At 37.7% G+C, this 14,803-nt stretch overlaps 1 protein-coding gene across 1 annotated transcript in view; it reads right to left on the reverse strand.

Annotated features, from left to right (window-relative positions):
• Window positions 1-718: 718 nt before the first annotated feature.
• LOC121859162 (circadian locomoter output cycles protein kaput-like) overlaps window positions 719-14,803 on the reverse strand; it is a 34,421-nt gene continuing 20,336 nt past the window's right edge. The window contains exons 8-13 of the mRNA XM_042355909.1: window positions 12,605-12,755; window positions 11,923-12,025; window positions 10,113-11,643; window positions 8,799-8,909; window positions 4,922-5,071; window positions 719-2,847 (exon numbers count right to left, since the gene is read on the reverse strand). Coding sequence (XP_042211843.1) covers window positions 2,834-2,847; window positions 4,922-5,071; window positions 8,799-8,909; window positions 10,113-11,643; window positions 11,923-12,025; window positions 12,605-12,755 — 2,060 coding nt within the window. The 3' untranslated portion in view covers window positions 719-2,833. The remainder of the gene's footprint in view (window positions 2,848-4,921; window positions 5,072-8,798; window positions 8,910-10,112; window positions 11,644-11,922; window positions 12,026-12,604; window positions 12,756-14,803) is intronic.

The raw sequence follows: 14,803 nt of genomic DNA on the forward strand, positions 1-14,803 counted from the left end.
TATAATGAATTCACGGAAATGTAATATTTTTGCTGAAATGACGTACGTATTACAGTGGAAAGTGGGATAAAATCGTGACGAAAACAATGACTTTCGCTTTCTTTCGTTCAAAAGATGTTACCGTAATCGCTTTTCGATTGGTTTTCAGTTAAAAAACTGTTGTATTACAATAATATTCTATCCTTATTGACTTGAATAAATACTATGATACCATATTTCTGAATATTTTCATTAAAATCCATCCAAATCATTTTCCTTGTCATCGTCTGCAGCACCAAACAGCTTCTCTCAGTCCTCTCCTTGAACAGGGCTAGAGGGTACGTGTTTTTCTAATCGTTATCAGTTAAAAAACTGTTACATCACATGAATATTTTACCTAAACTGCGCCTGAATGAATATATTCTCGGAAATAAATAGTAGTTTTGCTGAAACATGATGTATTTCAATGTAAAATAGGATAAAATACATGACGAAAACAAAAGACTTTACCTAAGCTTCCGATGTTCTTGAGATGTTATTCGTTTTTTTACTAGTTTTCGGTTAAAATATTGTTATATTACAATGATATTCTATTCATACTGTGCTTGATATAATACATTCACGGAAATGTAATATTTTTGCTGAAATGACGTACGTATTACAGCGGAAAGTGGGATAAAATCGTGACGAAAACAATGACTTTGAAATATAATGCAATATTAACCCTTAAATCGGTTAATTCGGACAATCGGCTAAAACGGACACCCTTCCCCCCCCTATTAGTCCGAATTAACGAGGGTCGACTGTAAATGTGATTACAGTAGTTATTTCTCAAAACACTAATCAATCTGAATTATATCCAGGTTAGCTTGACTGATCTGTAGCTCCTGCCATACAGTTGCCACTACTCACCTCTGAGGCAGTGGTCCCTTGCCTTGCTAGCAACTCATTTTGTGGACAATGCTGAGGAGCATAAGAAATCACTTGACTTTTGGTAATTTTTCTAAATTTTTTTAACTCTGCATTTTCTGTGTACCTTTAACACTCTTGTGAACCGATGATGATCCTATTGTCAATGCAAAAAGTTATGCTTGCTAACCAATGACAATATAATTGTCATGGCCTTCATAATAATTAGTGATGTAATATGTCCTCTCTCTGTCTGAATTGATAATAATAATAATAATAATAATAATAATAATAATAATAATAATAATAATAATAATAATAATAATAATATTATTGAATGATCATTTACAAACAAGTTCATGTATAAAAAGAATAATTTTTTAATGAAAATAACTGCTCACAAGTGGGATGCTTGCAAAATAGCTTGCAGCTAAGCAACAGCTTGCCACATTGGATACACCTTGGAGGTAATGGACAAATTTGCGAAATTGTTAACTACAGGATGCCACATAACTGTTAACAGTCTGCTGGTGGTGATGCAGCAACGTGATTTTGGACAAGCCACATGAGGGTCACACTTCAGCCTCCCTTTGTCAACATTACAGGATAGATGAGTCAGCCATGTGCCCTACTGTGTAAAGCTTCCCTATATTGAAAAAAATAAATAAAAATATTAAAAGTGTGGATCAATGACCAAATAAACAATATATAGACTCTGCTGTTGATGGAGTAACCACATGGAAAAAAGCACTTAACTTATATGAACAAATTATCAGTAATGAAGGTTCTTTCTTCATTGGTGGGTGCAACCTGCTGTACATTATATCAGTTTATTTCAGCAGCTACATACTGTACATGTACACATTAGTAAGTGCTTTTTTTTTAATTCATATTCGTGCATATGTATAAATATGCAGTACATGTACAATACAGTACATATTCATTCTTGAGGTTAGGTAAGAATATTTTGTTCAACATTCCTTATCCCCATTTTCCCCACAAGGTATTAGGTTTCCCCAAAGCGAATTTGCTTAACAAAGTATTATTAAAGAATGTGATACCCACGCTGGACAAGACTATGCCGTAAGTTGGTGCAAAAGTAAGACTGTCTCAGCCATAAAAATAAATAAAATTTTTATTGAGCTACACTTTACAGTATATCGTTGTCTTTTTCATGTTATTACTGTTGAAACTACTTCCATGAGCAGCATAAACTACATCATCTTAAGAAATCAAGGGTAATGCCTTTCATATGAATATATACAGTACTGTAAATAAAATGTGCTAGATTGAGCTATTGTAAGCTAAAGATGTCAGAAATTTAAATCTAAAAAGAATGACTTTTGTATACTGTACATATATACTGTATACTTGGTATTCAATGTATATCCGATTATTTAGGAATGTTTTACAGTAATATGTGGCCTCAGTTTTGCAAACTTTCATCTGAAAATTATGGAATGACTATTTTCAACAATGAATTAAGATTAAATTACAAGAGCATTTCAACAATCCTCAGCACTATGTGTTAGACATGAACAAAGGGTTACAACTACAGTATAGCTGTTGTTTTTTTAGAAATGAGATGCCATTGTTCTTCACTATTTCTGCATTAAAAATATATTCCAACTAACAACAAATCTATGTAAAGAACTAAATTATTGCATAAAATTGACCAAAACATAATGTCTGATGTTTGTCAATTAACAAATTATATTAACTATGTGTACACCATTAATAGGGGAAAAACTATTTTACATGGAAATATTTCATGGCCCATGATATACAAATATGCTTTAGTTTAAGCAAAATAATTTCTTAGAATTAATACTTTACAAAACCTTTGGTGATGAGGTTAATCTTCACCGGTGGTATCAGCTTTATTGGTTCACGAGGTGAGAGTCTTTTAATATTACACAAAGATTGGTTCTCGGAGATCCAATCATCATACAAGCTTACCTGCAAAATGAAAAGCAGTTTATCATCATCAGGATTTCTGCCTTTCTTCTCATGTCAAAAAGGTAAGGTTAGGTTTGGATAGGTCAGCCAATTAACCCTCTACACACTTTTATTCGCTCAAAACTTAGCTATTACAAAAGACTGCAAAAAATTCAGTACTGTATTGTGGTTTGTTTTTTACAAAACTGAAATTTTTACTACCTGTACTTGGTTCAATTAAAATATTGAAGTTATTACGAGGATGATTTTATCCAAACTTTAAGTATAATACAGTACAGTGGAGCCTCAATCTTTATTGCTGTATCTTCCAAAAATCAACACTTAATATTAAAAAGGGCCCTAAATATGGCAAATCAGGAAATTAGATCCGGAAAACTACGATTTGAGAAAAGGTTGACCCAGAATACCGGGTATAGAAAAGGATCCCAAGTCCTTGTACATATACATAAACTAGGAACAAAATGAAGATGAAAGATACTACTGGACCTCTAAAGCATGAAATATACTGTTTGGCCTTTAAAGCATGAAAAAAAATGTCTCTGGAGGACAATAGCTGACAGCAAGGGGTCACAGCTCAAGGCTGAAGCCACAAGAGTGAGAGGTGTAAACTCTTGGAACAATCTGCCAGAAAGTGTTGTGATGGCACCGAGTGTAAGCTCTTTCAAGACCAGACTTGACCAACACTGGTGCAGGTACAGATAAATTCTGGAGCGGTATTTGCCAACAGTACATAACAGAGATGTGAACGACCACACGAGCAGCTAAAGAGCCGATCAGTGGAAAAGAGGGTAAAGGCAAAAGGTAAAAGATAGCTTAACTGAATACTCTGCATCACTTTTCACATAGGAGACACTGCAAAACATTCCAGTACCTAGAAGGATGAATTAAGGGAGACAGCAATCACAGATTATTTTTAACCATTTCATCATTTATGTATTCATAGCTACAGAAGCATTTCGGAGCATAGACCAAGGTGATGAAGGCGGTAGAGAATGAGATTTGCACTCCACTAAATCAAGGAAAAGTGCCTAGGGACTGAAAATCATTCAATGTCACACAGATATTCAAGAATTATTGTTGCAGAGAACAATCGTCCAAACAGCCTAACATCACATACTGGTACAGTATATATAAACTGTTTGAAAATTTTTTGTGGGAGATCATCACCCAACACCTATCTGAGCAGTCTCATCAATGCACCACAACATGGTTTCAACCCCACCCCCCCCCAAAATTGACAAATTTACTCACATTCCTTGAAAGAGCAACATACTGTACCAGGTGGACCAAGGCTTATTACTGGATAAGTTGCACAAGGATTTTTCTAATGTGTTCAACAATGTTCCACATGCTTGGCTAGCTTCTCAGATCAAGGCACGTGACATCACACGTAAAATATTGAAAAGGATTAAACACTGGCTCAGAGAGAGGCAACAAAGAGTGGCCATAAGGAGAATACATTTGAAATGGAAAATTTTTCTTATTGGAGTACCATATGGATCAATCCTCGAACCCATCCTGTGTCCTGAGTTGAGGTAGGATGGGGATTAGGGATAATATTCTCAATATGCATATTTCAAGGTCACACACAAAATATAAAATTCTTACTGTACTCAACAGACAAAATACAGTAATGAAAAGGATAATCCTTGGTAAAAATTTGATATGTACTGTATAATTTCTTGTGAAGTTAAACGCCGGGTAATCATAATTACCCTTTAATATCTGTTTTGTTATATACAGTATTGTACTATTAAATATAAATAATATGCTGTATGTACTGAATACTGTATCAACTTAACAATTTATATTACCATGATACACCATTATGTTTGAACACATACACACACACACACAAATGCATGTATGCAAGCTAAAATATCTGAGAAGGGCCACTGAGTACAGAAATCTGTAGAGCTGTGTTCAGATCAATGTACCTGTATGTCAAGAAGACTTTGCATTAGATATCCTAATAAATACTGCAGCTGACAAAAGGATAATATTCAATACAGGCCAGTACACTGGATACCAAAAGTAAAGACAAATTAATTACAGAAAATAAACCAAAGTTTACCTCCTTCCTTACTGTGAGGTTGACAGTGTTGAACTTGTCTGCTGGAGAAGACCTGCTCACTTATGTCATTAGTGATTAAATGCCCATGTAATTGGCTTTCACAAGCTTGTTGACACTGACTTGCTGATGATTCAGGCAGGGTTGATATACCTTAAGAATTAGAAGGGGAAAATTACAGTGACCACAAAGAAAGTGGTTCGATGTTCCACTACACCAATAGTGGGCAAACTATAGAACGTGAAGCTATTGCCTCGTCCTGGTTAATGAATACCTATGATTAATTTATAGTTAAATTGATTCATTGATTACATGAAATTTAAGGTTAGTAGTACTGAACCTGTATGTATGGTACATAAGTGTTAACCCACATTGTGAAAATAACCATAAATAAATACAGTAGTCCTTCACCAACGCTCGCATTAGGTTCCCAAAAACCCCATGGTTGGCAAATCCAAGGTAGGCAAGCCTAACTATGTTGCCTGTTCCTTCACTAAACAATAGCTATATTGCACATTTAATTAAATAGTCAAATACTGAGCATATAAAATAGTTTAACATAAATTAAATAGTAATATAAATTTTACAGTACATCTCCATTGAGATGACATATTGCTATAAAATAAGAAAAATGAAGAGCACGAATGTGTGTGAAGTGAACGTGTGTGCGTGGATTTGGCCGGTCGCCAAGTAAGAGTGTCCCTGTAGCTACATCCCCCTAGCTTGCACGCGCACGCACGCACGCACGCACGCACGCACGCACGCACACACACACACACACACACACACACACACACACACACACACACACACACACACATTGGTAGCAAGAGCAAGAGGTAACATAGTGGATCGTGTTTTGAACGGTTATAATGATGCCAGGCATAAGATAAAGAAATATGCATATGAATTAGTGAACTATGAAAAGCCATTTCAGAAAGTAAAATTGACACACATACCATTAGGTTTCAAACCTATTTTAGTGCAGCAACAATGTCTTGAAAGTACAATGGTGCTCAAAAGAAATTATCTGATATGCTTGAGAGACCAATCACTTACATTCCCTGTCTACCTCATGGCTCTAATTTAGTGATTGAGCATGGCTGCAATGCACATGAACTAATTACACATATGTATGATGTACTGGAATCTTGCTATGTATTTAGCAGTAGAACCAGTCATCGTGCAGCTTTTAAGGAAAAGTTGGCACAAATTGAAGGTGCATTGCAATTAAAAAATCTATCAAAGACAAGATGGAGTGCCAGGTCAGAGTCAGTGGATGCCTTTTGGAAATCTTATGAAGAGACAAGTGAAGTTTTGGAGGAAATCAGAAATGCCAAGATGAAATATGATTCAGAAGCAAGGACAAAAGCTAACAGTCTCCACCACACTACAAAGGCTGAAAATCAAACTGGAAGGGTACGGAATTCGGGGAAATGTCCTAGCGTGGATAGAAGACTTTCTACATGACCGCAGGCAGTGTGTGGTGATTAATGGTACGAAATCATCATCTGTACCTGTCACAAGTGGGGTACCACAGGGCAGTGTATTGGGCCCGCTGTTGTTTGTTTGTTTCATAAATGACATGCCTGACGTTGTACACCCCTCCATACAAATGTTTGCCGATGACGCCAGGTTATTTCGGGAAATTAAGAACCAAGCGGACTATGAAGAGCTGCAGAAGGACTTCTGTGGGCTCCAGGAATGGTCGAACAAATGGCTGCTGAGATTCAATGTCACTAAGTGTAAGAGGATGCACCTGGGGCGTACCAATGGTAAGGAGGCGTATCATATGTCCCAACGGGATGAAGAAACTGCGTTAGTTGAGACTGTGTGTGAGAAGGACCTAGGTGTGTATGTTGACAATGAGCTGAAGTTCTCGGGCCATTGTGAGAAGAAGGTAAATCAGGCAAATAAATTATTGGGTCTTATAAGGTCGTTCAGATATCTAGATGGCCCGTCCCTCGTAACGATCTTCAGGAGTGAAGTGCTTCCCCATCTGGAGTACTGTCACCCCATCTGGTCCCCGAGATATGCTAGGGACTGTCAGTTGGTTGAAAATGTTCAAAGGAGGGCCACCAGACTGGTGCCTGCACTTCGGCACCTCAGCTACCCTGAGAGATTGGAGCGCCTGAACTTGCCTAGCTTATACTACAGATGGGCAAGGGGGGACCTAGTTGAGGTGTATAAGCATCTCAGGGGGCACTACTCAGTTGAGTGTCCTTACTTGGAGCTGGCAGACGCTCGCCCCACAAGGGGTCACAGCTCAAGATTGAAGAAGCCGCAAATCCAGAAAACCGTGAGGGCAAACTTTTTCGGAGTTAGGGTTGTAAACTCTTGGAACAATCTACCAGAGAGTGTTGTGACGACACCGAGTGTGAGCTCTTTCAAGACAAGACTTGACCAACACTGGAGCGGGTTCAGGTACATTCAGGAGCCGGTGCATGCCCAGTATTTGCCAACAGTGCATGACAGAGACGTGACCAATCGCCCGGGCGGCTAGCGAGCCGATCTTTTGGTGAAGAAGATAAATGAAAAGGAAAAGTAATCAGAGACGTGACCGATCGCCCAAGCGGCTAACAAGCCGATCAATGGCGAAGAGGATAAAAGTAAAGTAAAAGTATTAAGACTTTTGATTTTATTGTTGTTTTGATGTTCATGAAAACTGTTATGTACAAAACTAAGCACATGGGAGAGGTGTTGCAAATTGAGGATTAAGATGTTTCTGAAGCTCTTATCTTTATGAAAAGTACATTGAAAATACTTCAGTCAATACGTAGTGATGATGAGGCTCAGAAACATTTGCTGGAGGCTGCACTCAACTTTGCAAAAAATATTTATGTTCATGGAGAAGAGGAGTTCAAGAGAGTCCAACGTCAAAGGAAACGGAAAAAAAATATGATAATCCAAACTCTAATGCTCAGTATAATTTGTATTCCTATTATTGTATGGAAATTAATGCATTTTTAGATATGATAATTTCTGTGTTGACTTTAAAATGTGAAAATCAGAAATCTTCATTCAAATATTTTGCAGATGTTCTTGATCCTAATGTTGCAGACCATGACTCAGAAAGCTTTATTGAAGCCATGAAAAAATCTATCGGAAACCTATCCATCTGAAATACCCGACACTAAATCTTTCCGACTTGAATTACAAGTGTTCAACATTAATTTTTTTTAATACCCGGTATGTGGAACAGCATCCTGATGTAGAAAAAACATTCGCTCAGCTGCAGAATCTGCACTGAATGCTCATAGAAAGTATCATTTATTTCCTCATGTGGCAAAAGTTTTCAGGCTATTCTTGACAGCAGTCAAGAATGTAAAAGTGAAAGGTCTTTTAGCAGGCTTAAGCTTTTGAAAACATCCCTGTGAAACAGAACCTCAGAAAAACGGTTGCATAATCTTATTCTCATAGCTTGTGAAAATGACATAACTGCTTCTATAACTATTTTTTTCAGAACATGTATGCTTTATAATGGAATATAGTTCATATTGCTAGAGCATGAAATAAAGAAAGTATGAAGTAATGTATTAACATTTCCATTAAGCATAAACACAAATTTTGTGTTCTACTCGCACTTACATATAGATATAAATATTTTATCGTGATTAGTCATATAAAACTGTTTGTACATAATTTATTTACAATGCTAATGCAACAAACCCCAACATTTTATCTCAAATAGCAAGCTTGCTATGACTCATTATGTACAATTATCTCTTGTGTACAGTAGTGCAGTCACGTGCTGTGATGTTAGTGACCAGCCAGACCCTCAGCGTCTCACCGGAGAGCACTTCCCTAAACCCAAGAGTGTTAACATACCCTGCTCGGTTAAATTTGATCATAATAACAAGTCCTTTATTAATTTACTCACCTGAGGCTGGAAGTGCTGTATTTAACTGGAAGTTGGCACTACATTGTACAGACAAACCACTCTCGGGGGACCCTGATGTCACAGCATATTTATATCCCACTTCTTTGCCTCCTGTAACAAATTTAATATATATATATATATATATATATATATATATATATATATATATATATATATATATATATATATATATATATATATATATATATATATATATATATATATTTCATTAGCCCAATAAAGCACGCGGACTTCTACATACAATCAACACCTCAACCCGCCAGGATTCGAACCCACGAGCCCACGACTGTGACCGGGGAACGCTAACCGCTGGACCACCAGGATACAAAAGCAGTACTAGACTTTGTTATATTTCACACAAAGCCTGTTCAACGAGCTTAAGGCGCCGGGAACCTCTAATGGGGATTACCCGCTGGTGTAAACTGTTATTAGTTTGCACTGCGAAACATTCTTTTTACTTATTACTTTCATACCATATTTATGGGTAACCGCTAAATTTGAAAAAAAAAGGCAATTTTTTTCTAAAAACAGTTTTTGTGATATGCCTCGGAATGCGAAGCTCAGCAATGTTACCTAGGTATGTTAATTCCTAGCTAACTCACCAGGCCAACATAAAGCCAATTAAAACATCTAATAATTACTTAATAAGTAATATTAGGAGGACACGTCACTACCTGGCATTTAATTGCAATTCTCAAAACCCTCTCCTTCACCCCCCACCCCACTTCCCTCGACTGAATTCCCCTTTTGAAGAATGGTATCCCCATCCTATTTTGGACGCATCCGTACAAACGACCAAACCTGTTTGAGGCGGAGCCCAGGGAGAGGGACCGATTAGATTGTCCAACTTTGTCCACGGTGTGGATTTGAGGCTGTGTGGGACCCTTAATAGGATTTTTAGTCCCACACAGCCACAAATCCACACCATTCCTAAATATTCTATCTATTTCACCATTCCGTACACAGGCCCACTCAGTTTCACCCTTAGAAACAAACTTAAGAAGCTTCTCAGTGAATTCTATCCACAAATTTCTCTTATACTAATCTTCAATTAGAAAATTCTTTAAAATTAAAGACACTATACCTATACACTTGCAATCCTCATTTGTTTATCAATTTACATGTGCTAGCTGTAGGGCAGCATACATAGGTAAAACAAAAATACATTTCATAACACACACACTGACTTTAAATCAATTTCATACTTTAGTTGAGCCAAAATTTTATAGCATAATTTTGTCTTCAACAATTAAGGAATCAACATTTCTACTTAATACAACTTGGGTTTCATACCTGAAACAACTGTTGTACCATAGGGAAGACACTGGCTTGGGTTAACTTGGGAAACTATATGGTTGATTGTTGGCTCACCAACATCATGGACAGCATGGAGATTGTGTGATTTTTGCTGCAGAACCTGTTGTCTCTGCATCTTGATATCAAATTCTGGAGTTGATGAAAACTTGAGATCATGTCTCAAATTAGTAGAGGTTTGAAAATGTTCTGGTACAGGCTGCTGCTGTTGATGATGATACTGTTGGTGTGGCTCTTGACTGGTTTGCACTCTAAGATTCTGAGAATACTGAGGGAGGAACTGACTTTGAGGAAATGTGGGGGAATGGTCCTTTGAATGGGTTATGCTGTCATTCCCCAGTGGTTGATAGTTACATGGAGGCAAGATCATGCTACTTCTATACTTTTGATGACTGCTTGGAGGGTTTGTAATATCACTTTCACTCTGCTGGTGGCTGCCTAAATTTTTGTTATGGTTTATTCTATTCTGTTCATAGTTGCCCGTTGGGAGTAAGGTACTACTCGTTAGTGAATAATTGCCCAGAGAGGATATCCCTCTCCCATCACTGTTTTGGATTTTGCTGTCTAGAGAAGGTATGCTACCACTTCTAACTTGTTCGTGGTTGTTAGAGGAGAATATAGCTGCACTTCTTCCTTGCTCAAAGTGACTGGAAGGATTCCTTCCCCCACTCACACTTTGGCCATTATTCCCAGGTGAAGGTATACCTGGACTTACATTCTGGCTCAGGGTTCCTGGTGATATCACACCCCCTCTTATATTATGGTTGTAAGATTTTTGTAAAGGTAAACACCCATTATTATTTTGGTTACAGTTTTCAGAAAATTGTATATCCCAACTTTTTTGATAAGTCTGAGTTCCAGGAGGTTCGTAAGTCACTGCAGGTGACAACTGATTATTTTTGCTTTGTTGATAATTAGCAGTACCACATTGTTGAGGACTTTCAGGGTGGATGAGGTTACCACTGCCATACTGTTGCCCAGGACTTGAGGAGTAAAGTCCATTGTCTGTGTGCAAAGGTGATGTGGAGGAACACAACTGAGTAGAGCTGAGTGAGCTGTACTGTTGGGTTGGACAGGTGTGAAATTGAATAGGTTCTCGCTCTAAATTGAACTTTTTGGTTGAAACAGAGCTCATGTCATCCACTAATGTCCGCTTGTTTGATGGATTGTACCAGGGGTCTTCATCTACAGTCTTGACTCTATGTCCTTTTAACCCAGGAGACTGATCATCAAAACCTTCAGGTGGAGAGCTAAATGCATCAAAACTACAAAATCTCTTTGGTCTACTCTGGAATGGATTGACTTCATTGCATCCTTCTTCATGATGATTCGGTGAATTTACAGTGTCTTTCTGGATAGGAGTTTGCGGACTTGGTTCATCTGATTGCGTGAGCCTCACATCTGAATTTTCATTTTCTACATTTCCAAGAGAGTTAACAGATTCAATCATTTTCTGTACAGTTTCTGGGTTCATCATTTGTTTCAGTACCATCAACAGCTCAGGTGGCAGCTGAAAATGAAAGATCATTACAATATTGACTTATTTAAATTAAATGATAATATAAAGGAATATGGAATAGTTAATAATCAGTTAACTGAATGTTGTTACACTTTAGGTAGTACAGTACTGTACTCTATTAGTATAACAGTATATTCAATCAATTCATTACTTTGAATTTTCATACAGCAAGCATTAATTTGCTTAAGTTTTCAGGCACAGACACAGTCTGTTTTTCCTTGTGTAATAAAAGGTCAGCAGATACGGATAAAGAAACCTGATCATATTTACCGAGGATGAAATGGAGCTGAGATGATCATCAGACTCCTGGGAGGTTATGATGGGCAGTAGTTTCCTCCTCTGGTTCTTAATCTCATTTTCAGCTTCTTTGACACTGATATAAATAGTAAATATGAAGTAATCCTAAATACTGCAAAACAATCACTGGATTTTGAAAGAAAGACTGTACAGTACAGGTATTGTTTTTACAGAAAAGGTGCGATAATCATAATATTACAGCTTACAGCTCCTGAAACAGAAATAAATATAGTCTATTGCCCAGTAATATACAAGTTAACAGGGGAAAGAAAATCAGAAGACTCCTTTGTCTCACTAGAAGAAGAATTTTCTTTGATGATATTCATACTACACATTAACACCCCCACTTAAGAGTGACCCATTTTTGAGCTTTTTAACTAAAAAGCTCTTGGTCCTGGAGGTTACAGTACAAGTGATATCTCCGTTAGCCAGAATCCCTGAGTTTGTATTTTTTCTTTTCTCAAACACGACCAATATATTTCATAGCCCCCACACACACTGATATATATTAAGCCATGAATTATCTCGCACTACACATGAAAATTAGGGTTATTGATTAATAAGACAAAACTTAAGGTGGTATTTCTCTAAGAGCCAAAGACTATTCAAGTAATATATTAGCTATATATTTATATTCTTTTTAAATCCTACTCACCTTAGAACAGTGTTGATGCAAACAAAAGACTCAACTTGTCCTGTTTGCTTATTCACTTCAAGGTATCCTCTAGATCGTAGAGTTACGTGAGATCCATCTCGACACCGAAGCCTATACGATACTATTCCTTGTCCTTGACTGCTGGTAAACACTGAAAATGAGGTGATGTAGACCATTAACTGATGAATGCAAGTAATAAAGAAATCCGCTCCCATCTGGCCATACTGTACTATAGCATGAAAAAAAATCTGTATGGAAAATAGTCCTTTTTTTATATAGCAGCAAGATTCAATGGATGACAATGCATGGTTTTATGTCAGGATGCTCCTGCTCGACACAATTAGTACTCAAGGTGTTGGATGTTTGGACTCAAATTCTGGAACAGGGTGACAATACAGTATCGATAATATACAGTATACCGGTCTCCCATCTACAATACAGTATTTGGCTTTAACGATGATGATGTATTGAGACCACCCCCCTATTTACAATGTAAATAATCCACACTTGTCAGCTGCAGTATACCCAAGCACTGCCTCATGGCCACCTGTTGCACTATAGTACCAAGTTTTGTTCTTTGGTGATCACACATGGTCGTTATCGTGTAGTTCAACAATTATCGGTCAGTATCTGGATTTTGTCAAGGATTTTAACGCTTACCCCAGGAAAGGCTGAGAATTAAACTGGAATGGTACGGGATTTGGGGAAGTTTCCTAGTGTGGATCAGGTACTTACTGCATGACAGCAAGCAGTATGTGGTGATTAATGGCACAAAATCATCATGTATACCTGTGACAAACAGGGTACCACACTACCACATGACAGTATATTGGACCCACTGCTGTTTGTTCATTTTATAAATGACATGCTAGAAGCTATACACTCCTCCATACAAATGTTTGCAAGCAATGCAAGTTATTCCAGAAATTAAGAACCAAACAGACTGTGGAGAGCTACAAAAAGATTTCTGTCAGCTTCAGGAGTGGTCGAAGAAATAGCTGATAAGATACAATGTCACAAAGTGTAAGAGGATGCACCTAGGTCGTACCAACAGTAAGGTGTATCACATTTCCCAATGGGATGAAGAAACGGCATTAATTGAGACCGAATGTGAAAAAGACCTGAGTGTGTCTATTGACAATGAACTGAAGTTCTTGAGCCATTGTGAGAAGAAGGTGAATCAAGCAACTAAGCTAGTAGGTCTTAAAAGAAGGTTGTTCAGATATCAAAATAGTCCATCCCCCATAATGCTGGTCAAGAGTGAGGTGCTTCACCCCGTCTGGTCTCCGAGATATGCTAGAGACAGTCAGTTGATTGAAAATGTCCAAAGGAGGGCCACCAAACTGTGGTGCCTGCTTTATGGCACCTCAGTTACCCAGAGAGATTAGAACGTCTGCAACTGACTAGCTTATACTATATATGGGCAAGGGATATCTTAATTGAAGTTTATAAACATCTCAGAGGGCACTACTTAGTCGAGTATCCATAACTGGAGCTGGCAGACATCTGTCCCACTAGGAGTCACAGATCAAGGTTGAAGAAACCACAAATCCTGAAAATTGTGAGAGCAAGCTCTTTCAGAGTGAGAATTGTAAACTCTTGGAACAATCTGCCAGAGAGTGTTGTAATGGCACTGAATGTGAGCTCTTTCAAGACCAGACTTGACCAACACTGGAGCAGGTACAGATACATTCTGGAGACAGTACATGCCCAGTACTTGCCAAAAGTGCATAGCAGAGACATGACCGTCTTCCCAAACGGCTAACGAGCTGATCAGTGGCGAAGAGGTAATGAAGAAAAACTGCTTAGGTGTGTACTTTTTCAGTGATCCTATAGAGTGGGTTTAATTTTAGGTGATGACTGGCAACAGCACAAATTCAACTTAGATTATCCAGGAAATACAGATGATCATCATCAGCTGTTACTGAGCAATAAATTAAAGACTAACTGAAAATATAAATGACAGACACATGCATATCATGCCTAATAATTTTATCAAGGAAGCTTCTCAGCAAAATCCCTTGATGTAGCTGTGATGGTGCGGCACTCTGAAGTCTCACCCAAAGTGACACATAGTCTCGCTACGCCTCTGCTCTGAGATACATATTATCAGGGCCAAGGTTCTTATGAGACTTGAGCTTTGACAACTTGGTTCTCATACACTCTTCTGAGAACTCAATATACATTAGTGCTGTATCA

The sequence above is a fragment of the Homarus americanus genome, unplaced genomic scaffold (assembly GCF_018991925.1).
Source record: "Homarus americanus isolate GMGI-L3 unplaced genomic scaffold, GMGI_Hamer_2.0 scaffold50924, whole genome shotgun sequence".
NCBI lineage: Eukaryota > Metazoa > Arthropoda > Malacostraca > Decapoda > Nephropidae > Homarus > Homarus americanus.